Source organism: Centroberyx gerrardi, chromosome 8 (genome assembly GCF_048128805.1).
Source record: "Centroberyx gerrardi isolate f3 chromosome 8, fCenGer3.hap1.cur.20231027, whole genome shotgun sequence".
Lineage (NCBI taxonomy): Eukaryota > Metazoa > Chordata > Actinopteri > Beryciformes > Berycidae > Centroberyx > Centroberyx gerrardi.
Window position 1 is genome coordinate 27,942,726 of NC_136004.1, and position 25,539 is coordinate 27,968,264.

At 43.5% G+C, this 25,539-nt stretch overlaps 3 protein-coding genes across 3 annotated transcripts in view; 2 read left to right on the plus strand and 1 right to left on the minus strand.

Annotated features, from left to right (window-relative positions):
- The first annotated feature begins 66 nt into the window (after positions 1-66).
- hspb8 (heat shock protein b8) lies at positions 67-11,374 on the plus strand. The gene is made up of 3 exons (XM_071897723.2): positions 67-720; positions 3,373-3,436; positions 10,145-11,374. Exons 1-3 carry the CDS (start codon positions 297-299, stop codon positions 10,317-10,319), a joined length of 663 nt encoding a protein of 220 aa, XP_071753824.1. The 5' UTR covers positions 67-296; the 3' UTR covers positions 10,320-11,374.
- Positions 11,375-12,318: 944 nt separating this feature from the next.
- Positions 12,319-14,545, minus strand: LOC139910369 (uncharacterized). Its single transcript, XM_071897634.2, has 4 exons — positions 14,179-14,545; positions 13,748-13,811; positions 13,368-13,488; positions 12,319-12,852 (listed from the first exon to the last, which is right to left on the minus strand). Exons 1-4 carry the CDS (start codon positions 14,543-14,545, stop codon positions 12,319-12,321), a joined length of 1,086 nt encoding a protein of 361 aa, XP_071753735.2.
- Positions 14,546-16,712: 2,167 nt separating this feature from the next.
- The window catches only part of LOC139910371 (coiled-coil domain-containing protein 60-like), a 31,060-nt gene continuing 22,233 nt past the window's right edge, over positions 16,713-25,539 (plus strand). Inside the window, exons 1-4 of the mRNA XM_071897635.2 lie at positions 16,713-16,822; positions 17,919-18,147; positions 21,488-21,559; positions 21,871-21,947. Coding sequence (XP_071753736.2) covers positions 16,713-16,822; positions 17,919-18,147; positions 21,488-21,559; positions 21,871-21,947 — 488 coding nt within the window. The remainder of the gene's footprint in view (positions 16,823-17,918; positions 18,148-21,487; positions 21,560-21,870; positions 21,948-25,539) is intronic.

Genomic DNA, 25,539 nt, shown 5'->3' on the forward strand with positions numbered 1-25,539 from the left:
AGGAATTAGATCAGTTCACTTGGAGGTTTCAGAGGATCTGGGTCTACTCAAGAGTTTGGTGTTGGATCAGCAGGTGACTCGGTGACGAATTGCGTCACGGTGATGCGCGTAAAACCTATCCAAAAGAGATAAACTTCTACTTTGTGAAGTTATTACATTTAGCCTACATTATCTAGGGATATAGATACAGACATAGAAATAGATACTTCTGTGTAGTGTCGTTTTGTTTCAGACTAGGACTTGAACACATAGTTGAACTTTTTTGGTTTTGACCTTGTGGCACCGCGCAGCTGGACATGGCAGAGGGAGACTTCTACACGATGGGAAGCCGGCAGCGGATTCCCAGGGATCCGTTTGGAGAATCGCCGTTCAGAGACCAATCTCCGTTCAGGGATCAGCTCGCGTCTCGGTTCATGGAAGATGACTTTGGGATGTCTCCTTTCCCCGACGACCTCGCAATGGACTGGCCGGGTTGGGCTCGGCCGGGCCGGCTAAGCACGCGCCTCAGCACCTCGCCTTTCACCAGCAGTATACGCACGGGTTTCCCCCCGCGCCAGTCCACGGGAGGGCCCACGGTGTACACCAGCAGATACAGTGAACCCTCCCGGAGCTCTCCCACGACCACCGGGGGGGAGCCGTGGAAAGTGTGCGTGAACGTCCACAGCTTCAAACCAGAGGAATTACACGTCAAAACGAGAGATGGCTTTGTAGAAGTGTCAGGTGAGAGAGGCCTTGCTTGCTGTTGGGGGTGTTGTGGATTGTAATCCCACCTAAACCCAGTTTACCCACATTTTTAGGCTGACATAAGTCTCTATGATGTAAATTCATATTATACACCACGTTAAGTAGTATCCAACAGATGTAAGTTATGTGAGGACAGGGTATTTAAAGGGAAAATCATCATTTAATGCTTTTCTGAAAGTGTAATTGAGTTAGATTGGTGGTTGTGATGCCTTATGATGATCAATCAAAACGTTCAATTTAGAGTGACCTACTCCAACATAATGCCACCAGGTCAGATTATAAGAAACAGTATAGTCTGAGTGTAAAAATACCTCTCCGGTTCTAAATATTGTATTTTTGTTGAACCTTTAACCAGGCAGTCACATTTAGACTAAAAATCTCTTTAACAAGAGAGACATGGCCAAGAACACTGCATCATATGAGACATAGACGTTGTAGACAAAACAACATACATCGACATATACACGCTAAATACATTTAAAATCACAAAGTAGGTCAGTGTAAAGTCAGAGATCACTATATGAGTGCTGAAAAGGCAGCAGTCCAGACAGATCAGTGTCCAGGCCTAAACAGATCCTGACGAGACAAAGCATAGAGCACTTTACTGAGTCTCCCTCAAGATCCCTTTTAATCATTTTAACTTTACCAAGAGAGACCAGCTCTTTTAGTTTTAAATAATTTCCAAGCAGCGGCAGCAGAGTAGAGGAAAGCCTCGGTAGCATAACACGCTCTCAGTAGCAATGAGTCGTGATGTGGATGAGCTAGATAGATTTTGGGACAGTGACTTGCAGATTGGCAGGCAGATCCTCAAGCTTAGACACCTGTTTCAGATTCCTAGAGAATCACTCCCTCAGCCACGAGCTAGATTTAGATTTAAGGCAAGGCCCGTGACAACAGTCTCTGTTTACAATAAGACAGGCAATGTGCTGCCATTAAACACTGGGCAGAATGTTCTGGAAACTGACTCTTTAACCCCGGGGTCCTCATGCAGTTTTCTCGCTGACATTCTAGCTTGGTCGCTGGTTATGGTGCTAAATGAGAATAACTTGTGAAAAATTGCTGCCTTAAGGGCCTGCCTGGAGTCAGAGCTTCAAAAGGCAGGCAAATGCCAGGGATACCCAGGACAGACGAGGGAACAGAGGAGAGCCGGCCGCAGCGCTGGGCTTTTTATAAACACATTGTTGGTATGCCAGTTGGGTCATTCAATCAGCGCCACGGAGGGCCGGCCTGCCTGCCTGCCACAGTGACTCGACCTCGTTCTAAAAGTGTGCCTGGGAGCGTGTTGCAAGCATGTACAAGACACAAGGAAACACAGCGCGCGCCTCCCCTCCGTGTCGCAGCAACAAGCGCACCGAGAAATCCCATCTGTACTCATATAGCCCTAACCTCAGGAAGAAAACGTTTGATGGGCGTAGTTGTATGTTATATTATCTGTTATAAGATACTGCCTGCCATCTCCCTTCCCAGGAGCCTGTTACACAGAGCATCTGGAATGTGACATCTCCGTCATAAGAGACTTGGAAACAGGGAGAGGCACCTTGTACTCTCTGACCTCCATTATTCATGAAACATCTGAGGGACCAGTTTTTTACTTCTTGAGTCATGATGAAGTTTATATAATCACATGACTTCACTCTTATGTATTCCGGCCTCGATCGCCGGTGGAGTCCAGCACTTTCGGGCAGGCAAAGACGTCACAGCGGGGGTATAGGGTAGCGCATAGTCGAGCCCGGAGCAGGGGGGGGGGGTGGAGGGGCGGGACGGGCCGAGCTGCTGGCGGCGCTGACATTTAGCAGCCCCAGAGCAGCTGCGAGCGACCTAGAGACACAGAACAGCCATAAACAGAGCTTGGAAGAGGAGGCCCGTTCCTCTGGGGCAGGCGGGGGGGTGGGGGGGGGGGCTTTCCAGGCCTCGCTGTCCTCCCCAGTTCAGTCGAACTTGTTTCTGTGTGTTTCTGCCGGGAATTGTTCTTGGAAGGATCTAAAAGGAACGGATGGGTGTTTCATCATGTTCATTTCACTTGTGTGTGTGTGTGTGTGTGTGTGTGTGTGTGTGTGTGTGTGTGTGTGACTCACTAACATGTTGACAGAGAGTCCGTAACACAGAGGGGGGAATGCAACCCACCCTCGAGGTCGCAAAGTAAAAACACTGCTGGAACAGGATTGGGAAATGGAAAGCTGCGTCTGCCAAATGAAATGCACTTTGATTTCAGCGTCATCAACAGCTTTTATACTAAAGTACTTGGATAGATTTAATAGAGGATCCCAGTGATTACTAGATCTGATCAATGTCCCATTTAAAGTGGCAAAAAGGACGCTTTTAATTCTCATTTACCTGATCTGTGACCTTGCAAAACCATTACACATTTATTTTATTTTATTTTATAGGGGCAGATACAGTCTACATAGAGAATTGTAGAACAATTTTCCAATGTAACGCATCACATCATTTACAGCTTCTGCTAATTGCCACTGCTCGTTCCTAATTGGGTGTTTCACAAGAAGAGACGACAGTCACGTACAATATAAAACACAACAAAAGAGAAAAGAAATGAAATTAAATCATTTTCTGGGGACATTCGAGGTTACTCAGTTCACTCACTTGTCTTTTCTTTTTTTTTTTTGATAGGAAAACACGAAGAGAAGCAAGAGGAAGGAGGCATAGTGACAAAGAATTTCACAAAGAAGATACAGTGAGTATTTTCAGTGAGCCTTGTACCGCAGTGAATGATAGCTGCTCAGTCTCTCCCTTCGGGTCAGCTTAACCTTGTTTTCCCCACTGGCTTTCTAGACAGTTTATAGAGATAACACCGCTTCGCTTTGCATCTAGTTTGTTTCATTCACAGCACATTTTCCAGTGTTAATAACTGTTGATGTCTTTTAGTGACAATTATTTGGAGGTGACAAGCGATGATTGGGGAGATGTTTGTCCACTCATAGAGCTGATATGGCTCTATGGCTTACATGCACCCTATGCTAAGTCCACCCTCATCAATTTAAATAGTTAATTTAACACTTTTAGATATTTTTTAACAGTAGAAAGAGAAAAATGCTATCCGCACTCTTCTGTCAGATGCAAAAGTACTATTTATTCAGCTAAGCTTTGCTGAATAAATAGTACTTTTTCATCTGACAGGAGTGTGCGGATAGCATTTTTCTCTTTCTAGTGTTTATGCCGTAGCTTCCAGCACCTTCACTTTTGGGGGTGCGGTTGATTTTGTCTCATTGTTCCAGATAGTTTTGAACATCCATATCAGATCTATGAGTGAACAACCTGTCAACTTCACATAATTGTCACTGAAAAAACAACACTTATTAACACTGGAACATTTACTGAAGTTTGCACTCAAAGGACTGCAATGACTACTCCTATTGTAACTCAACCAAACCAAGCACAACTGACCCCCCCCACACACACACACACACACACACACACACACACAAATGTCTGCCCCTTTAATTGGACAGTGGGAAGACTTCAAACAGCGGTGCTAATCGCTGGTGCGGGTCGCTGTCTCGCTGCCGCGTCACTCCACTTCTGCTAATTTCCTGTTGGCTAATTAGTAAGCGGTTGGGCTGCGCTAGCCTCGCACTCTTCATATCACAATCCCTTTAATTGGAAAGCCCTCAGATCGGGCCTGTGTGTCTCAGCTAAGCGAAACCCAAAGCAAGTGACAGATAGAATAGAGAGAGAGAGGGAGAGAGAGAGAGGGAGAGAGAGAGAGGGAGAGAGAGAGGGTGGTGGTGGGGGGGGGGGGTTCATATATAAATAACTGCCCTCAATACACAAATCCTCTAGCTATATAAGAGAGAGAGAAAGGCAGAGAGAAGACACATTATTCTTTTGCATGGCTAGTATTCCTGCGAATGTGCTTTTAATTGAAGCGCTGCTGCTTTTCCATTCTCTTTGATATGGTCTTCTTGCATATAATGGCAATAAACTTTATTTGTATAGCACTTTTTTTTTTTTTTTAAAACAGATGACAAAGTGCTTTAACAATGATTTAAAAGCAAACATCATACTCATAAATTAATTACAACAAGTAAAAACAAGAAGACAGCACAAGATAAAAAGGTAAGAATAGAGGGTAAAACAACAGTAAAAACAATTAGATAGAAGACATTGCATAAAGGCAAGGGCTACAAAAATGAGTTTAAAATGATGTTGCGTAACATTTTCATATCAATAAATGTCCATTTTGTCAGTGATTGAACACAATAATGATTGAACCTATAGCCAATTCTTGAACACTTTTACATTTGCTGTTCTGAACGCCCGGTGTCTGGTAGGTCTTTCCCAGGAAAAGTGCACAGAAAGTGATGCGTTTTACATTTCCAGCAGCAGACAAATAGAATAGAAGAATATCTAGAAGAAGAACTGGGTAGTTGGCATGAGCAGCGATAGCCACCATGGCTGAGCAGACAAAGAAAAAAGCGCCACCTACAGAAACTCAACCTTCATCAGCAGAAAACCCCAAGGAAAAAGACGTCACACTGTTTGATTGACAGGTGATCCGTGGGAAGTGCAGTGCAGAAACACCGCAGCAATGAGCGCTGAGCACCAAAGATGTCACCGAAAAAAAAAAAAAAAGGGGGAACTCATGGATTACCACTTTAAGAAGTGACTTAAAAGATGATAGGGACTCTGCTAGTCAAAGCTCTCAGGCGGGTTGTTCCAAAGCCCTGAAGTCAAAAGCCTGGTGCTTACAGGAGAAATCCACCCTAAAACACTTTAACACTGTTACAAGAAAATGTACCTTGTATTTCTCTGCCCATTTTGTAGTTTGGTGGTGTATTTTTCTTATTTTCGTGGACAACTGGCCAAAGATACATGGTGTGACATCAAGTGGAGATAATTCCAGTGCAGATACAATGGAGTTTGATATCAGAAAATGCTTCAGCGATCTAAACATCAGGTTTTGGTGTCAGTCCCTCACAATCAAAGAGCGAGGGCTTCTTTCTAGAGCTGCCATTTTGCACCGAGAGACGTTCAACAATCACACAGGGAGAAATCCATCGTAGAAGAGGCAGAGAGACCAATTTCTCCACCGACAGCAGCCTCAATAGAGCAGAAGGCAGCGCAGCCACAAGACTTTTTTGAGTAAAGGGTGCGACTCTCGCTCTCTTGCTCTTACTAGGCTATCACTATTTCTCTCTCCACCTACATGTATAACCCACAGCTGAATACAACAAGTTCAGGCCCGGGTTGTCGAAAGGCATTCTGGGAAACGTGGCAGGTTGAGGGAAAGTGAGTGCGCCAAAAAAGTAAATGACAACACTTCCTCACAAAATAACTCCTGGAATGCTTTTGAACATCACAGATTGATAATATCTAACAGTGCGACAGTATCTATGGGGGGAGTTTTACTTTATCTTCCTCTTAGACGGCGAGAGAAATATGTCAATTAGTAACCAAATATGTTACTTGCTAAATCAGTTCGAAGGGCAAAGGTAGCTTTCCGACCTTTCCGAGGCTTAACAAGCGGCCGGCTGCGATGGAATACGCTCTTTCTGTTGTGGATGTGAAAGTGTCTCCGGTGTTATTGGCTTGTTATTCAGCCCCTTTTAGGTGAATCTCTGCTTGTCGCTCTGCCTCTGTCCTGCCGAGACACATGATCATATACTGGATCGACTCAGTCTGTCTGGGAACTGTGTGTGTGGGTGTGTGTGTGTGGGTGTTATATGCTCACACACACACACCACGAATGCACACCCTGTCCAGTCTTACTCTCTTGTCTTCTCCCTCTACTCCCAAGCACTGTTTCAGCATCTCTTGGGGGGGGGGGGGGGGGGGGGGGGGGGGAGAAAGCATATTGGACAGTTTTTTGGCAGCTGTACAAAATCAATGTTTGAGATAAAACGTGCGCTTGCCAGAGGTAAATAAACTCCCCGCGCCGGACAGATAAGGTGTCTGCCGGAGTCCCACGTAATGGGCCGGCTGAGTGATTTGACTTTGTCAGAAGGGGCAACTTTGCTATGCAGCAATTGGCTCCTTGAAAATGGGTGGGGGGCAGAGATACAGGAGAATGTGTAGGCACGTGTGTGTGTGTGTGTGTGTGTGTGTGTGGGCGCTAGGTTTGGGAATTGATGGAAATTTTTGGTTCAGAACAACTTCAAACACCAGCACTAAAACCAGGCTTTATTCCACCTATGTTGAATAAAAGCATATTTTATGTTGAGAAAGCGCGTGATAGATGCAGTTATTATCTGTGTAATATTTCCAAACGTTTTCCTAAAATAGAATCCCATGACTCCATTTGTAGAAACTAGTAGGAAGTAGCTAGTACTCCTAAAACCTGAGATCTCATTGTAAGAATGCAAGACACAGAAGTTATTTTGACACGTTTTGATGCCCTAAAGTCAATGCTGATGACAAAAGTTGTTCCGATATCATTTATTGATATCGGAACAAACAAAAGAGGGTTTGCTGCTTGTTTCTATTTCTATTCTGTATGTGTGTTTGTCTTTAAACCTCTCTGTCTGTCTGTCTGTCTGTCTGTCTGTCTGTCTGTCTGTCTACTTCAGTGAGTCAGCATGGGTGAGGTCCTCTCTCTCTCTCTCTCTCTCTCTCTCTCTCTCTCTCTCTCTATCCACTCGACCCCCTCTGACTTGTCATTCTCAGTGGAGTGGGAAGACAGTGGAGGGTCCACTCTAATTAAATGGAGGGTAGACCCTCCGTCTCCTCTGGACGGGGCCTGGCTGCCTGATGTTTATATTAGCTCCCAAAGACACTTGGCAGCTCAGACGGAAAACCCAGAATACCCCTATTTGGCCATGCTGTCTGACAAAGACCAGAGATTGCTTGGATCTGGTGTGTGTGTGTGTGTGTGTGTGTGTCTGTGTGTCTGTGTCTGTGTCAGATAGATTATGAATTAAAATATGCACTGTGAGCACAGATATCACTTTACACATTTACAGTCCAGTGTAATAGGAGTTACATCATGTTACTCATTAACAAAAATGGCCAGATTCAGATTTATGTTGCCAAGTACATATGCACAAACGAGCAATTTAGTTTGGTAATAAATGACAAACAAACACAAAACAAAAACAATAAACAGTAAGTGGCATTTAGTGCAATATTCAGACACAAGCAATAGACAATAGGCAATAAGCATCCAAGCAGTACAATTAGCAGTTAAAAAACAACAATATCACTATAAAATATGAATGTAAATATAAAATATAGAAATGTACAGAATATACAAAAATTTACAAAATGATAAATTAAATAGATTTTACACAATTGTATATACATATACAGTATATACAGTATACTGGAGTGATTCCCAACCTTTTTCATATCAAGGACCCTAATTTAGTCCACATAGGGCCACGGACCCCCATTTGATGAAATGGGGGTGAGAATATTTTTATTGTTAGATATGATTTTGTCCAGAATTCCATGACTATCTGTATTGTAGGTAGAGAGATAATGAAACTATGATCAAAAAAGACATTCTTCTACATTCTCTAATTGTGTTAACTTCTTGTAAATGAAATAATGCTGATGTTTCACAATTCATTAATTTGCTGGGGACCCCCCGGAACCCCCTCAAGGACCCCTAGTGGTCCCCGGACCCTAGGTTGAGAACCACTGGTATACTGTGTGTGTGTGTGTGTGTGTGTGTGTGTGTGTGCAACCAGGCAACTTCAGCATCATTATTGTACATGCAACCTGCGATATCAATAATCTTAATCATGCAAAAGGTTTCCATGCTCTTACCAAGCCATCTTACTAAAGTTATTAATACATTTTTCTTGTCTCATAAACAATAATCCAGTCTTATTGGTTTTATTTCCCCTCATCCTCTTTCTCCTGAAACATTTGAAGACTTTCACTCCAAAATAAGATATGTATTATTTTGAGATTGTTGTCACCTACTTGAAATTAACTAAAGACCTATAATTAGAATACTTTTAGATGATATTTAAATATATTTTTTGAACATTTTTATTCCCCCAAAATGGATATGCAGCGTTGTGGAATGAAACCCTTATATAGCTCCATCTGATTTCCGTCAATACTCTTCTCTTCGTATCTCGCTGCAAGTTGAGGAAGCCAATTATACCACTCCGCTCAGGAAAGTATCACATTTGCAGTACGAAAAGTGTCAAAAAAGGAGGCCCCAAAAAATAAAAAAAAGTCTGACACAAAATTAGCTGTTGCCTGTCTGACAGATGAGAGCAGCAGATTAGAAACATACACACCGACGGAAATTTACAGGTGTTAAACTTTTGCGGACAGACGCTCTCCATAATTGGAATCAGACTTTGTTGGATGTGTGTTTTCTCTCCATCCCTTCACCGCAGAGCCAGAGGTTTTTTTTTTTTTAATGAAAACTCGGTGGCGGTTTTCAATTCCTCTCCTGGGTGCGAGATGTGTGTGAATCTAGAATGAGTGCTATAGCCAAGGAAGATAGGGTGAACGTTTTTTTTAAATAACAGTCAAAAATCCTCAGCCGAGTCATTTTCTGTTTTTTTTTCCGACGTATGGCGGTAAAATCGTACGCTTCTGACTGGAGGCTGTTTATGGGTATTGACAAGGTGTCAATCAAAATCCCTGGCGCTTAACAATGTTTTTACAGCAGCTCTAATGTGGGAAAAGGTCACAGAGTTTTGCACAACCTCCAACAAGCAGGAACTACTATTTCTCTAGGCGGCTTCTCCTCGCTGCTCTCCTTATTTTATTCCTCCCCCTCTCTCACTTTCTCACACACACACACACACACACACACACACACCAGCATACAGTATATTGACCAAGAAAACTGTACAACTGTAAAACTGTCGGAAGTAACATAGTTTACTCAAGTTTTTCTTTCACCTAAGACTTTTTACTCTTACTACATTTCAAAAGAAAAATGTATACTTTCCACTCAATACATTTTCAAAACGGACTTGTCTCTCTCGGGAAATCAACTGATTTTGTATTTTTTTTTGTTGTTAATTTTCCGCATCAGACAGCTTCCATCAGAAACAGCTGATCAAGTAGCAAATGTGATTGTGGCTGCTTGTTCAGCAAAGAGACACCAAAAAAGCAACACGATGAAGAAGAGAGAAGCAGATATAGAAGCAACAGTAGATAATTAACATTAGAATTCAGCTGCTGGAAGTGATTTGAGCTGCAGACTCTTTCTCATCTGGGATTCAGAGGAACACTCAACAGAGAACCGAAGTTTAGTTCATTAGAAATGCCTTTTTAGACGACTACTTTTACACTTTAAGTACATTTAAGACCACGTACTTTTATACTTTGACTTGACTAAAGGATTTGAAAAGGTGTTTTTCGATGAGTATTTGCACTTTTTCTTGAGGAAGGACTTTTTGTACTTCCACCACCTCTGCTGCTCCTTGCTCTCTCTCACCCGTTCTTCCTCCCATCTCCTGTGTCTCCTCAGGATCCCGATAGATGTGGACCCTCTGACGGTCTTCGCCTCCTTGTCCCCCGAGGGCGTCCTCATCATCGAGGCCCGGCAGACTCCTCCCTATTACCTCTTCAGCAACGAGGGCGCCCAGGCTGGCGAGATGCCCGAGGCGGAGGCCCCCAAGCCCCAGGAGGCTGCCATGGTGTAACCCTGGCAACCAGAGCCCCCCCCTTCTCCCCTCCCCCCCAATCCCCAACATCCCAACATAACAGAACATCCAGCACGGTTGATGACAGGGTCGATACGAAACCTGTGGCCTTCAGCTTCATGTTGTTAGACATCCCGAGTTAAAAATGTGTAAAATATACTGTAGAGGATCGATATTTCCCATTTGATTTAAACATTAAAGCTGCACAAGATTTTTATGTAAAAAACATACACCCTTCTTGTCAGCCTAAATCACGGTGGGGCTGCATCCGAGAAGAGCGTCCCATCCTCCTGTTTGAGACGCCATAGATTCGCCCGATTTGCCCAAATGAAATTCTGGTGTCGGGTTTGGTCACTTCTCTGCAAACAGGAAGTAACGAATCAAAACTCACGAGCGAAATACGATTAACGATTTTTGGGTATTGAAGTTCGAATTTTTGTAACAGTTACCTCTCGCTGCCATATGGAGCAGCCAATGTGTGAAGTTGTCTAGTGCAGTTTTAATAGATATATGGGTGGATCCTGTGGTAATACAAGAGCCGTTAGGCCACTGATACATTAAAAATCATCATATTCTCAATAACTTGCAGTTGTATTGACATGCAGTTAATTTAATGGAACATTATTTGCTAGAACATTTCACCAGTGTCATAATAACTCTATGATATCTTTGATACTCTGATTAAAAAAAAAGAATTTTTGAAATTTTGACAAATGTGCCTTTATTTATCTTTTGAGTTAATGAATGTCATTGAAATTGACAAGAAACTAAAGCAAGTCTCCCTTTGTGGCTACAATTATGAGAGGGAGACTTGTGTGCATTAATACTGTATTCTACCAAAGTGTATTGTAAATATATTACCATATGTGCCAATTCAGAATTATAATCTAAAGTGCTCTAGGTTTTACAGTATAGTTTGCAATTATTTTTTTTCTATTTGGTCATGTAGTAAGTTGGCTGCGTGGGTTTCGAGCAGAGAGAATGATTTCTTTGCCAAAACCTTTGTTTCCTGCCTTCTTTTTCTGTTGTCTTTGTATTGGTTGATGCAATAAAAATGTCCAGCCAATCTCCCAGTGTGTCTTAACATCTGTGTCTTTATGGAGAGCTGGTTCCAGGGATCCAGGGTGCCTGTTGTGTTATTGTTGTACAACAGAAGTAATTGGGTGGCAGATTAGCGGAGGGCTTAGTCCCGGGTGAGATTGGCACTGCCGTGTATTGCAGCATGGGCCGAAAGCACGGAGGCGGCAAAGCCAGGGCTTTTGAATGAGAGTGCAAAAATTGGGACAGTTCCATTGCATGTTGTGTGATGCAAAATAATGTAATATTCTGTGTGTATTTGAATCAAACGGGATGATCAGATTGAATTTAAAAAGTTGCCCAACTGGAACCAAACTGTAAATAACGGGCATCTACATTTTGGACCCTGCGAAAGCACCATTTTCTGTGATGTACGACTCTACTTAAGCTATTGTATTTATTGGTATTAGATGGTATGTGTGGACTTTCGCTGCCATAGCAACAGCATAATTGGAGTCATGCCAGCTTCTCCTTGGGCAAGTTACTCATGTAGAACTGACTAATGCACAGCTGTGCAAATGTATAGTATCTGATTAATGTCAAAGCCGCTTAGCTGAAACAGCATGATAATTAATCACTTTTTTATTTTCATACTCGCATATTTTCCGAGGTAACTGTGTAACTATGGATATGATAGCTCATGAATATGATATAGTAAAGGTTGATTCAAAGACTGACCCCATTCAGATCAGATAGTGTGTGTAGCATGAAAAGTGTCTAGACAAAATAACGACAAGATTTTCCATTTTTCTCATGCTATTGCTTTATTGGAGCTCCAAAGGCAGCATGGTTACACGGCTATTATGTGGGCATCCACTGAAACTCATCTGTAGAATTGGTGTTAAGCAAGCGTGTGCTGGCTGATCACAAAGAGGGTGTGTGCAGTATTTTTGGCGATATGTGTGTCTCTCTGTTTCCCTTTCTACTTGGTATGATCTTGCTCCAGCTCCTGGCTCGGGCCCTCGCTCGGTGGACTCTTGCCCAGCTCAGGCTCCTCGGGCTGGGTGAGCTCCTCGGCAGCCTCCCCTGAGCCCTCCATTACCTGGATCTCCCCCTCCACGGTCTCCGTCTGTTTGGATGCGGCTGTGTCTGGGCTATCTGGGATGTCCAGGGCTTCATGGTGCTTAAAAGATTCCTGAAGACTCTCTGTGCCTTCGCCATCTGCGGGCGCTGAAGGGTGGGACCCTCCAGCTGGCTCGCCATGGGTCTCCTCCTCCTGTTCCCTCCCCTCTTCACGCTGCTGTGGCCCAGCTGTGGTGCTGCCAGGTTGAGCTTGATCACTGTGGACCTCTTGTGGAGACGCCTCCCCGCGATCAGGTGCCTCTGCTGATGGAAACTCTGGGACCTCTGCTGCTCCGGGTGCAGATGGCTGGTGATCTCTGCTCTCTGCGTCTGTTTCAGGCGTGTCTTCTTTCTTATATTCTTCTCCCTGCTCCCCGGTGCTCTCCTTCTCCACCTGTATTTGTGCACGAATATGTAGAAAATGGCATTAAATGGCATGAAATTAAACATTGATTCATTGCAGGGTGTTTATGATTACAGGTGAGCTTGGTTAGCTTTCAAGCACCACCCGATACTGAATTTCAGAAAGTATTTCAAGTCCTATTCATATCGTCAGTAAGAATCAATTGGAAAATAAAGAGGAAAATTCAACTGGATGTAGTAAGTGTATATAAGTTATTAGTAGTATTATTAGTCTTGAAAATCTGCAGTTTAAATGTGAATAAACTTCCCAGTCCTTTAGGTTTTAGGTTTTACACCATAAAAAAAGAACAATAAAGATGATACAAAAAAAAATTAAAAAGGCATGTTGCGGAGAGGTTTGAAACCCAAGCTTATAAAAAGTTCCTCACCAAGAAAATAAAATTAGATGATGTATACAATGGAACCAACAACAAACCAAAAAACGTGTGTGTGTGTGTGTGTGTGTGTGTGTGTGTGTGTGTGTGTGTGTGTGTGTGTTGTAATCACCTTTATAGGAATGATGATGTCAGCAGGAATGGAGGAGTCAGGCAGTGGAGCTTCCACACTCAGGACACCGTCCACAGACAGAGTGGACGTGAATTTGGTAACATCAATCCCCACTGGGAGCCTGAAAACAACGCGTGTTTATGTTTACACTGTAATTAATCACAGTGTGCAAATGTTGTAAACACTGAAACTGATGTACAAAATATCTGTTTGTAATTTTGCAGTCTGCTGAGCATCTTAGAGGCTGGAGACTGCCAGAATCGATGGCCCGCTGTGCTACATTCTTGGATATTGATTGATGGTGTTTAGAATGACTTAAACAGTGGATATTTCATTGTCTCCGGTTAATATCAATGTTTGCTTTAACTAAGCTCGCATACCTGTATTTTCTTGTAAAACATCTGCCAATAAATCCATGCTCGTCTGGCCTCTCCTCGTGTTTCCCTGGGGATAAATTATCATATATGGGAAGAATGTGAGGACACACAGTGGAATCAAGCAACACAGAGAAACCACTCAACACAGAAATTAATTTCTGACACAGAGCTGCGATTTTAATTTCCCTGAGCATATTATTTAAGCAGCTTTCTCATCCTATTACATTCGGCTTCCTTTCCGTCGATGTTTAGTTAAGGGTTTTATTCTGTGTCTATACAGAATTGTAAGAGAACTCTATTATAGCAATTTACTCATAGATACAACAGTAGAAACTAGGGTTACTGTGTGTAAAAATGATGGCAATTTAATAAAGAGAGAGAGAGAAAACTATAGAGCTGTTTAATTATGGTAACACTAAGCCAATGCTCCGTACCTCCGACCTCCAGGAATCCATCCTTAGCGCTAAGAGAAATCTCAGAGGGGGAGAAATGAGCCACATCCAGGCTGACCCTCCACTTGTACTGCTCCTTACTGATCTTGGGGCTGGGATGATGCATGATCCCGGAGATATAGGGCACAAAGAGGGGAGCGGGTATGTACCCCGGCCAGGAGCAGGCGGCAAGCTTCCTCTGGAGCCAATCCACATCCACCCACCGAGGGTCCCCCGGCTCCAGGAAAGGCGGCAGGCCAGAATCCTGATTGAGAAGCCAGCTGGGTTGCCACCATTTTCTCAAGGGGTACCAGGTGGCACCCCTGCCACTCTCCGGACACCACGACTCTGTTTTGGCCTGTTCGGTCATGGTTCAAGAAACGCCCCAAGAAAAAGGATGATAAAAAAAAAAGATGGGGAGAAGATCAAAATGGCAGAACCCTTTTGATCGCAGCCAATAAGTAACTTTTGGGCTCTCGGGGTTGACTCACTTGTCTGAAATTTCAGCAATTAAAATCCGCTTTAATGAGTGAGAGAGTGATAAAGGAGAGATATGCGAAAGCTAAGTGCGGCGAGGAGGAGACATCTCAGAGGGGCTTTATATAGTCTTCCTGTCTGTTTTAGCACTTATTAAGCACTAATGCTGATCCCATGGGAAGGGAATGTAGGCATGGGGTGATGGGTGTGGAGGAGAGGCCGTTACCTCTCGCTGGCCTGGAGGAAAGAGGCGGACTAATTAATTATATTTATAACTTTTAAGGGCGTGATGGCAAATAGCTAGCAGTTGACTGAGGCTGCTAGTGTGTGGTTGAACTGTTGCATCCGTTGCCTGACAGGCTGTTCTTCTCACATCCCAGTGAACTCTATCCTCTCGGTGGTGACTGGGCTCCTCAGCCTCATCATAAGCCAGTGACAGTTAGTGTCTCTTCCCCCTGTGTTTCACCCCTCAAAGGACACACACTGGCAGTGTGTCTGGTTTGTTTGGAGCATGAAATACCTCCGCCAGAGTTTTTGAGGGACAAAATGTTCCTTTTTGAATTATCTGAAACGTTTCAGTCGAATGTGTGTTGACGCGGAGTGCACAAAACTCCCTTCCTCTCATTTTGCTTTAGCTCGGTGGTTTCAGAAGGATTATTATTGCTCCCTCTTTTATCAAGTGTGACAGACTTGTCAGTGTTTCATTTTTAGAGCCGTGTGCCCTGAGATCTTGGCATACTGTCCATTGGAGCACAAAACAGATTGAACAGATGTTTCTGTCACTTTGTGTGATGCCTCACCCACAGATTCTGCCTGTAGGAAAGGCTGTGAGAGGTTAAATTGGGATTTCATTGCTGCTGGAGCTGCCTTAAAAATTGGTTCCTCCGTTATGACCATCATTAGAGACTTCCATTCTGTTCCCATCATAGGCAACCTATGCCCACGGTGTACTAAGACGCTGACACTATCCTTAGAAACCAATTTGACAAGCATAGGTGAAAATAATTTGGCAAAATTGAGAGCATCAAAGATGATAGTGGGTAGATTTTTCTGATTTTAGCTTTTTTAGCTTTTTGTGGAATTATATACAAATTATTTGAATGATGTCAGTTCTTTTAAAAAATGTGTGTATCAGCCATTTCCTGACTTGTGAACTAATGATTACACTTTTGGTTATGCATTGCTGATATCCAAACTGCAGCCCGAGGACAAGCATGCTCCATGCACCCGACCCCACCGCAGGGTTAATCATTATTCAACCCTGTACACTGTACATCAGCTCCATCAGCCCTATTAAAAATTAGGCTGCTCAATGTAGAACTGTTGAAGATCATCAAAACAGTATTTAAATTTGTATGGAGGGCTTTCAGGTGATGTAATGCACCCTCTAGCGGCCATATTGGAGGTCCTCAGCTCACAATAGCTGTGAATAGTTGATTGTGGTTCTAAATATTCAATTCGGCTGTCTCAACAGAATTGAATAGACACAGACAAAAATGTCTGTGCTGTTTTTGACTGGAATCATTTCACCTTTGATACATCTGATACATTTTGTCTTTAGATAATGTCAGTTTATTAGCTAGCTAACCATCTAAAGTGAGTTTTGTAAGCCAGAGATCTCAGCACCTGGCAAAGTAATTGTTGAGTTATTGAGTCAACAACCCTATCAAACCCCCACAGATATATTATGATCATTTTGTGCTATGAGACGGTAAAAATCTTACTTAATGCACTTTAACTTTAACAGTTCCTAGCATGCTGGCTAGTTAGCTAGCTAACAAAGCCCTGTTTGTGTAACTGAGCTGACTCTTCTGAAACTACAGCTTGTAGTGCTTAGGAGTAGAAACTAGGGCTAAAGACAGTGTCCTGTGTCCCAGTAACCTACATTTGGAAACAAATATAGTATTAGACTATTCACTTTGAGGCCACTTATAGCCTAACATTAGTGAATTGATCTCCACAAACACCACAACAATCTTTTCCAGGTATTGATGTTTTAGCACGGTTGTTTTATATTTAGACATATTTGCACACAGCCAATTCTCCAATGGACCTCCATGATGGTGCCAGTCGTGGTTGCTGCTGCAAACCCCTGGCATTTGGGGCACTCGGTGGTCCAGGGCCCCAGGGAATGTGCAGGCCTACACCTGGGCCAGTGGTCTCCAACCATGTGCCATGGAGAGCCATGTGTATGCAGGTTTTCACTCCAGCCAAACACTCAGGCAGCAGCCGATTTCACTGATTAGTTCCTCCTGTCTGGTTGAAGGTGTGTTAATTAGCGGTGGAGGGTCGACCCCAGAAGAGTCAATTCCTCGACTCCAATAAGCTTGAGAGTCGGGGTCGGCTCTCAGCCAATGACTGTGGGAGTCGAAACTGAACACAATTGACTCTTGGTATCTGTCTTTTCCGTTTTTTTGGAGGGGGGTTTAACAGTGATTTTGTTTTGTCTGTGTACATGAAATAGATAATTGGTCAAGAGGTAATTAGGTAGTAATTATTACAATTAGAAGGTGAGCATTTTTCTGGTTGATCTCATTGTATCCCATGACCTTTCTGTTTTCCATGGCACATCCATAGCAGAGGTAAGTAGGGCCTATACATGCAGCCAGGGAAACTGAGCTGCATGGAATGGTATGGAGGAGATAGAGTGTGAAAAGATATGAATTTAAGGTAAAATGATGCAAAATAATTATTGCTCTTGCAACATTATTTAGATTTCTTAATTTGAATGAATTAGGTTATTCTCTCACACAAGAGTTATAATTTTGGGTACCACATACATAGTGGTCTGATCTCATTCCTATAGTTTAATCTATAGGAGTCCAGGAGTCGACTTCCACACTTAGAATCAGACTCAGAATCGACTCCAGACATCTGGGAGTCCTGCACCACTTCTGTTAACCAGTCAAATCAGCTGCTGTAGTGTTTGGTTGCTGGTTGGAGTGAACACCTGCATAGCCTACAAATGGCTCTCAGTGGTACTACATTGGAGCAGAGACTAGACCAATACAGTACAGCAGCCTGCATGCCACACAACTTGCACTTTCTTAGTGGGCGGGGCCTGGGCTTCATTCACTGTTACCAGGGGAAACACAGGCCTCACTACAGTAATGCATGCCGCAAGTGGAGTTTGACGACATACATTTAGAGAAACTTTATTTTTATTTTTTTAGACATTGTAGCTTTTTTTGAATTATAATGACTAATAGATATTGTGCGCTGGACCCGCGTGATTTGGTTACAATTAAACCTCTCCCGATTCCCAGAGTATGTGGTGACAGGCTTCTGCTTCTTGCACGGAGCGATGCGACGCACAGCGCCGGACCTCCGACCCGGGAGCAGGACCTGTGGGACGAATCTGACCGCAGAAAGCTGCAGCTGAGCCGGCTGAGCTACTGGGAATCCCCCTGGAGACCAGACGGAGAGCTCGGACAGCGCTTACATCTGGAAACCAAAACACTGATGCTGGAAAGTCCGGGACAACATGTGGAAGAGGTATGCCGGTTATGTGCCTGCATAGTTCTGCATGACTTCAAATTCAATGGAGAGCGCGTGTGTGTGTGTGTGCGCGTGTGTGTGTAAGAAAGAGAGAGAGACAGTAAACTAAAATATATTCTCTCAGATGAGTTTCCCCACCCTCTGTAAACACATCATCACCAAATCATTTTGATGTCTCGACATCAGGATTAACTTCAGAGTTCAGTGGCAGTTTATTCATCTCAAACAACATAAAAAATGCCTTATTTGAAGGAAGGAACCCTCCCTCTCTCTCTCTCTCTCTCTCTCTCTCTCTCTCTCTCTCTCTCTCTCTCTCTCTCTCTCTCTCTCGCTCTGTCTCTCAGCTATCTGTTTCTGATTTCTGATTGATCCCATCCCATCTGGCAGCTGGTAAAGATCAGAAAGTGTTCATGGTCCCTTCTGCTTTTCCTTCCTTGAACACCAATGCCCTTCTCAAGTGATATTTTCATATCTTTCTGTGCGCATGAGTGAGTATGTGTGTGTGTGTGTGTGTGTGTGTGTGTGTGCGTGCGCATGATCCCTCTCATTTCACGGCAGGGTTTCTATCTCTCATTCATCAGCCGCCCCAGCCGGCCCCCTTGGGCTACGCAGAGCAGCCCCATCCAAGACCAGTCGCCTCATCTACTTTTAATGGACACTGATCCTCCTTTGCACTCAAACGGATCAAGCACATCAAGTGTGTCGCAAATCAAATTTTCTACCCCAGCTGAAAATATATTTCAGCCCGCAACCCAAAGGACTCTCAGTCGGAGGATGGGGAATCACACCCATGACCCAGTTTACTTTAACCGGCCTCTGTGCCATTCCGGTCGGAGAGGATCGCAGAGATATTTTCTCAGGCCCACTGGCTGTACAGAGGCAGTTTTACAGAGGCAGTTTCCCCATTCGATAACACAGATGCCGTGGAAGAAGAGCCCATTTGTCTTATCCCCCGAAGCCTGTTCCCCCCCCTAACAAATGCATCTGAAATAAGACATTGCCATTTGTAAGATGATTACAGTCACCTATGCTTGGGGGAGGGCCCGTCGCAGCGAATCATGAGGCTTTAAACGACCCGCCGCAGATACGCGGGATATTAGCAGCTAATGCATCAAGGGGGATGGAGTGTCAAACGGCTGGTTTGTTCCTGTGGACATTGCATTCATCATAGTTATTGTGGGCTTGGCTCAGTCGCCGAGGCAGGCCGGCTGGACGGCGAATAGAGAGACGTGGTCCGTATCAAAAGTGACACATCAGAATGGAGCGGTTTATCTATGGAGATATATTTTTGGAAAGCCATTTTATAAGTTATTGCAGCCAGGAAGGAGTCAGAAACGGTACGAGGCAATGCTCGAACTTGGATCTAGCATAAAGCGACGCTGTTGTTGCTCAAAGAAATTCATTCCCTGAATTGGTTTAGCCATGCCTGTTGCCAGTCCATTGTCTCTATGACTCCAGTGAACAAGAATAACCTGTACACATTGTAAATCACCAAGGATGGAAAACAAGGCAATCTCATCTTCTGCCGTTCCCTGCTTTATAGTACTGCGTTTACAATGCTTTTGATTCAACTCTCTGTGGTGTTGTTAAGACAAATGCAATACCAACAACATTGTGCTGGATGGGGGTTCTGTGTGTGTGTGTGTGTGTGTGTGTGTGTGTGTGTGTTACACCCGGGTATTGTTGGAAATAGACTGGCTAAGAACTACTTCAAGTACCAGTTCTAAAACCCATGCATTTTTCCAATATCATCATATATCCTATGCCATGTTGAATGAAAGCACACAAGGCTACATTGCACGCTAGAGTAAATTATTTTCTGTGTAACATTTGCACATGCTTGCAAGTCTGTGTGTGTGTGTGTGTGTGTGTGTTATTTCATGTGGGCCCCTGTGTGCACAACATATTCATACGTTGAGGTCTCTATATATTCTGTGTGTCCACTGAAGTAGCAGAAAGGCAACAACAGTGTCCCGGTTTGACTCGAAAAAGAGATTTGCAGCAAATGAGCTCATCCATCAGCAGAAGCGCGTGGGGACAAGGGGATGATGAGGAGGAGGAGGGTGAGGAGGAAGATGAAGAGAGACGGTGGGGCAGAGCAGGGGCCAGGCGGAGTCAGGACGGCCTCACGGTGAAAAATGACGTCCCTGGCATTTCCGCGCTCTCCGACACCTCTCTTGTCCTTTGGATGTCGCGGCTTAAAGACTGCGCTCCGCTCGGTCCCTCTGTCCCATCTGTAGCTTTGCCATATATCTAAAAAAGCCGTGACATTTAGAGGAACTGCCTTTTTTTTTTTTTTATTAACCACCAGTGTTCAGTGTTTACTCTCTGGAGCTAAATTTTCTTTCATTTTGCCTGGCCGCAAATGCATTTGCAACCAGTAGGCAGCGGAGTTGTGAATGTTATTACTTAGCAACAAAATTAGGTTTCTGGAAATGAAAACTGAATCCGTGGAGGCTTAAACAAATGAGCCAGACACAGGACTGATCTGGGGAACAATAGATGTTCTTTGGCTCACACTTTAAGTCGTTGATCCGTGGTCAGAGTTTGTGCCGGGGCTCGATTAAAAGTTGTGCCACTTCTTATCATGAGGGATGGAACTTTCCCTTGGGTAGACACTGTAAGTTTTAGGTCAAAACAGTGCAATAAACAGTGCAAAAGACCAAATCATTTAATGGTAACCCTTTAAATTACAGGCCATTAATTACGCAGTAATGACCGGAAAAAACGAAGTAATATCCAAATACAATAGATGTAATATACTAAGTAATATACAAGTTAAAAAAAAAGGTGTTTTACTAGTAATTGTATTTGATAAATGGTATTACCACACACTTTTGAGAACTTTTCATTAGGTTTCAGTTTGCTTATAATGTATAATACATACAATAATGCATTATATATTTCAGAAAAGACATTCCAATACTGACTATGTACAATATTCACATAGGTATACAAATGTACTCCATACCAACTGTACACAAATAACAGAAAACAGAAACCCCGGGACAGGCCTAGCCCAGTGAAAAGCACCTTTTTTTTACTTGTATATTACTCAGTAATATACAAGTAATGCTATAACTAGTTATTACATCTATTTTACTTGGATATTACTTATTACTAACTACAATTGCTCATATTTTACATAACATCTTGAGAGCAACTACTTAACTTTAGAATCTAGCAAGGTTTTTTTTTATTTTGCGAATAATAAACACCTTCCAGAGGAATTTGTGTTCAAAATCAAATTATGTTCCTGTTATTATTATGATATTCCCGATGAATATCCCATACCGGCTAATCTCTCATTACCTCCTCTCTGTTGATCTTTTCATAGGCCGCCACAGATGACCCAGCAGAGGACCGGCCCATTAACAGAGACCCTCCAGATTCCACAGGGGGAAGGAAGGTGTGACAGTTCATCATTACACCTACATTTATACCCTTCTCACACCCCGTTATCTAGTTTGGACTGTAGAAAACATTAGTTTATCTTGCATAACAACGTTTTTATTTACTCAAAGCACTTAATGTTGTAGGGATTAATTGCCCGACACATTAGAGGCCCGCTGCCCGATCTGGCACTGCAGAGGTCACATGGGCATGCGGCTGAGTCTTTCAAGAGGAGCTCCAAAGCTACTCAGACGGCACAAAGATAAAAGCTGCTTGTCCTTTTTTGTTTTCATGTCCTTTATTTTCCCTGTGCGTGCTTGCTTTCAGAGTTTGCCAGTCCGCTGTACCCAGGCTGCAAAAAGAGAGGACAGTGTTTCCCTGAGGAAGCACCTGGGCCACGCCAGGTGAGAGAGTCCCATCTGTGTCTGTTTAGCAAATATGGAAAAAAATTAATCCCCTCTGTTTTCTATTTTCCACTGCAGGAGACTGTTGATAGAGGCGCATGGTGTCCGCCTGCTATTTCCCCCCAAACCGAATGAGGACTAGCACCTGTTTTATGGAAAAAGTCACGTTTCCAAATAACATTTTCTGCTTTTTTATGAAGGAGCCCTTTAGAGGGGAAATTGCAACAGTTTGCTCACCGCAGGTACGCTCAGCTCTCAGTGTCCCTGTGTCCTGCGGACAGTCGAGACCTGGCAACGAAAAGCTGTGGCATTTGGTCCGGTGTGTGTGTGTGTGTGTAACCCCCTAACCCCACCACAGTGCGTAGCGACAACATCCTCTAGGGGCGGCCAAGGGTACCCCTGACCGGCTGACATTTCTGACAGCCTCTGATAGAGCCCAGAGTGCTGAATTATTCATACAGGTGTTATGGGGAAAGGTTGCCATTTTCACAGGAGAAAACCAACCCCCTAATGAATGGTGGCTGTTTATCCCTGCAAGTGAATACAGTAGTAATGATCTGGCGCCGGGCTGGCTTTTAGGCCAAATGGCAACTCATTCTCTGTCAGTTTACATGTTGAAAGCTCATACATCTTGCTGCTTCTTTGGCCGGAGCAACCTGAACTTCATCGCCCTGGTTTTCTCCACCTGCTCAGGGAGTTAGGTGGAATCGTCTGATATAAGGTCCTGACATCCAGCGATACTCTTCTCCTCCACCTGTGTATGGGTTGTTTGTCATCAAAAGCGTTTATCACAACAGATATATTGTATAGAGTTGTGAACCATACAGCAGATCATCATCATCTGTTGTCACCACCTCAATAAGCAGAAGCTATAGCTTTATGTTTCTGCTAACGCTGCATGCAAACCAAGCGTGACCACTTCGCTTTGCGTCACTTCGCTTTCCGTCACTCTGCTCTGTCAAAGTCGTCGCTTGTAGCCATTTCACTGGGTGTGTTCTTCGTGTTTGTCATTATTTGTTTATCTAGACTAGAGATTTTGCATTTTATCACTTTATTTATTTCATTATGCCCAAATAAAATCCATAATCATACATCTGGGACACAGAATCTTGAAATAATGCTTTACTCTTAGTTAGCTAAGTGGCTTCAGCTATTTGGAAGTGATGAGATAGGTAGGCTGGCAAGCTAACATTCCTTGTTTAGCCTAGTAGAGCTAAGGTTAGCAGCTAAAATAGAATAAAAGTAACTCTATATACCGAGTAAGATACCATGTAAGATGCCATGTAACTCAGGAAATCCTGACAGCTGTAATTCATATTCCATTCAAAAGTGAAACATGGAACAAAAATTGAATGAATTTGAGAACCATGTTTTTGCCCCAATGTGATTGGTTCTCGTGCCATGGCTGTCATGGTCATTTGCATAATGTAAAATTTTTTATGCCATGCGCACACAGTTACTCGCTTCTCATACACAATGAATATATGCAAAGTGTTTGAGTCCAGTTTGGCTCCCTCTTTCCTGCGGCCCCAGCTCGTCTCAGTAGACACCACTAGAAGATACTCATCAGTGTGTCTTGGCCCTCACCTTTGCCTGCGATACTCAGTCATTTCTGACTGCGCCAGCCTGTCTCGTGGCCTGCCAACTGTCTCTGGTGATGTCGACATGAAACATGCCAGGCTGCCTTTCCCCCAGCTGACGGATATACTTCCACATGTTAGATGTATAATTACGGTTTAATTAGGAAATGTAATTGCATTCGTTTACATGTCGTGTTGCAGTGGCTTGTGTAAGATACCGCTGGCTGCAAAATTCATGATGTTGACGGCATTTATCTAAACTCACATTACAAATTCACACATGGGAATTCATGATGTATTGCCGTGGGCCAGTGGTGATCGCAGATATGAGAGTAGAGACAATGAATAGATTTAGAATAGAGGCACAACAGACTTAGTCGCTCTAATCACTGTCAAGTCGATGCCTCACCTACCACCAACTCTATTTCTTTTGTTGCCTGGCAACAAGCTGCCACCCAAGGGCTCCCGTGATCTGATCTGTTAAAAACTGCCCCCTCCCTCAAGACTCGAGTGGCAGGCACAACTGTTTAAATTTTTCACACCGCAATCAATTTTTAACCAACTCCTCCTTTCGAGCATTGTCATCTTTAATATGCTTTTCATGCCATTGTTTTGATTTGTGGGCCTGACTCACTCTCACACAGACGAATAATTTGTTGTTGAGTTGAAGGGCAGAGAGTGTTTATATGAAAAGGCATAATGGTTCACTACAGAGCTTCATCTTCTGTTTGCATATTGACCGGCACTGAAGATACGTTGCTTTTGAACCACTGCAGTTCTCAGCCTTTTATTCTCTTGTCACAGCGAATACTGCGGCTTGTCATTGACTCGGCAGAGCTGTTCGAGAGTCTCTGTATCTCTCGCTCGCTCTCTCTTCCTCCCTTTCTCTTCAGCGCGGTATTGTTCGGTATATCATGTTTTCACGTTGCGCTCAGGCACAACAGGTACTGCTGTCGTCGCAGACGTTTGTGTTTGTGGTTCAGCAAACACCAACACAAGTGCTTGCCACTTAGGAGACATTAACAGCCCGTAAGAACATTAGCCAAACCAAAGTGAAAGAGTCACTTTAGCACAAAGGGCTAACAAAATGAGTCATGTCTCAGTCAAGGTCACTGAACCACCTCCCACAGTCTTGGCAGCCAGCAGTTACTCCAGGGAAAACTTTTTTGCACATTCGAAAGCTACGAGTCATTAGCGATGCTGATAGAAACGCACTTTAATTAAGACTGCTGTATTTTGGACTCAGATGTCACATATGAAGATTAATAAGCAATATCAGGGGTGTGGTGGTATGCAAATAGAACAGACTTGCCTCGGAGCTAAACCGGTGCACTTGGTATATCACCAAATGGAGCCAAATTAGCATGCTGCAACACAAGTGCTCAATACCCCTCCTAGTCTGAAGTGCTTGGCTCCACTTGTGGCAAAATATTACCAGCCAGCTGCTCACTAGATAACAAATAAGGATGGAGCAGCAGAGCACTGCAGCATATGCATGTGTTTGTGCCTTCAGTTGTCCGCTTTCACCTTTGCAAACATAATCAACTTTACTTAGAGGGGTCACAGGTATACTGTCGGGGTGCTATGGCTCTGACCCTTGCGCTCCTTACTGTTGGTTGCTTGTAATTCTGGGAATCAAGGAATTGAAGCTTATTCTACTGTTGCACTCATTGTGTAAGACGCTCTGAACAAGAGTGTTAGCTAGAAAAATGCTTGATAGGGGAATATTAGAGATGCGACGATATCCTTATCTCACAATACGATTTGAAATGCGATATGAGGTTCACGATTCGATACAACCACGATATGATGTAATGAATAAAAGTTCAAAGACAACAACGTCTGACTGTGCAGAATTATGTTTATTTCTGAGCAACAGATCTTTCTAGCGATGGCACTGGCTTGTCAGAATGTAAACAACAATTTCAAAATGTCATTACAAAGTGCAAATAATGGAATTTGGATGGAGAGCTTGTGAAATTTTGATGGGCAAGCGTCTCTTTTGTGATTAC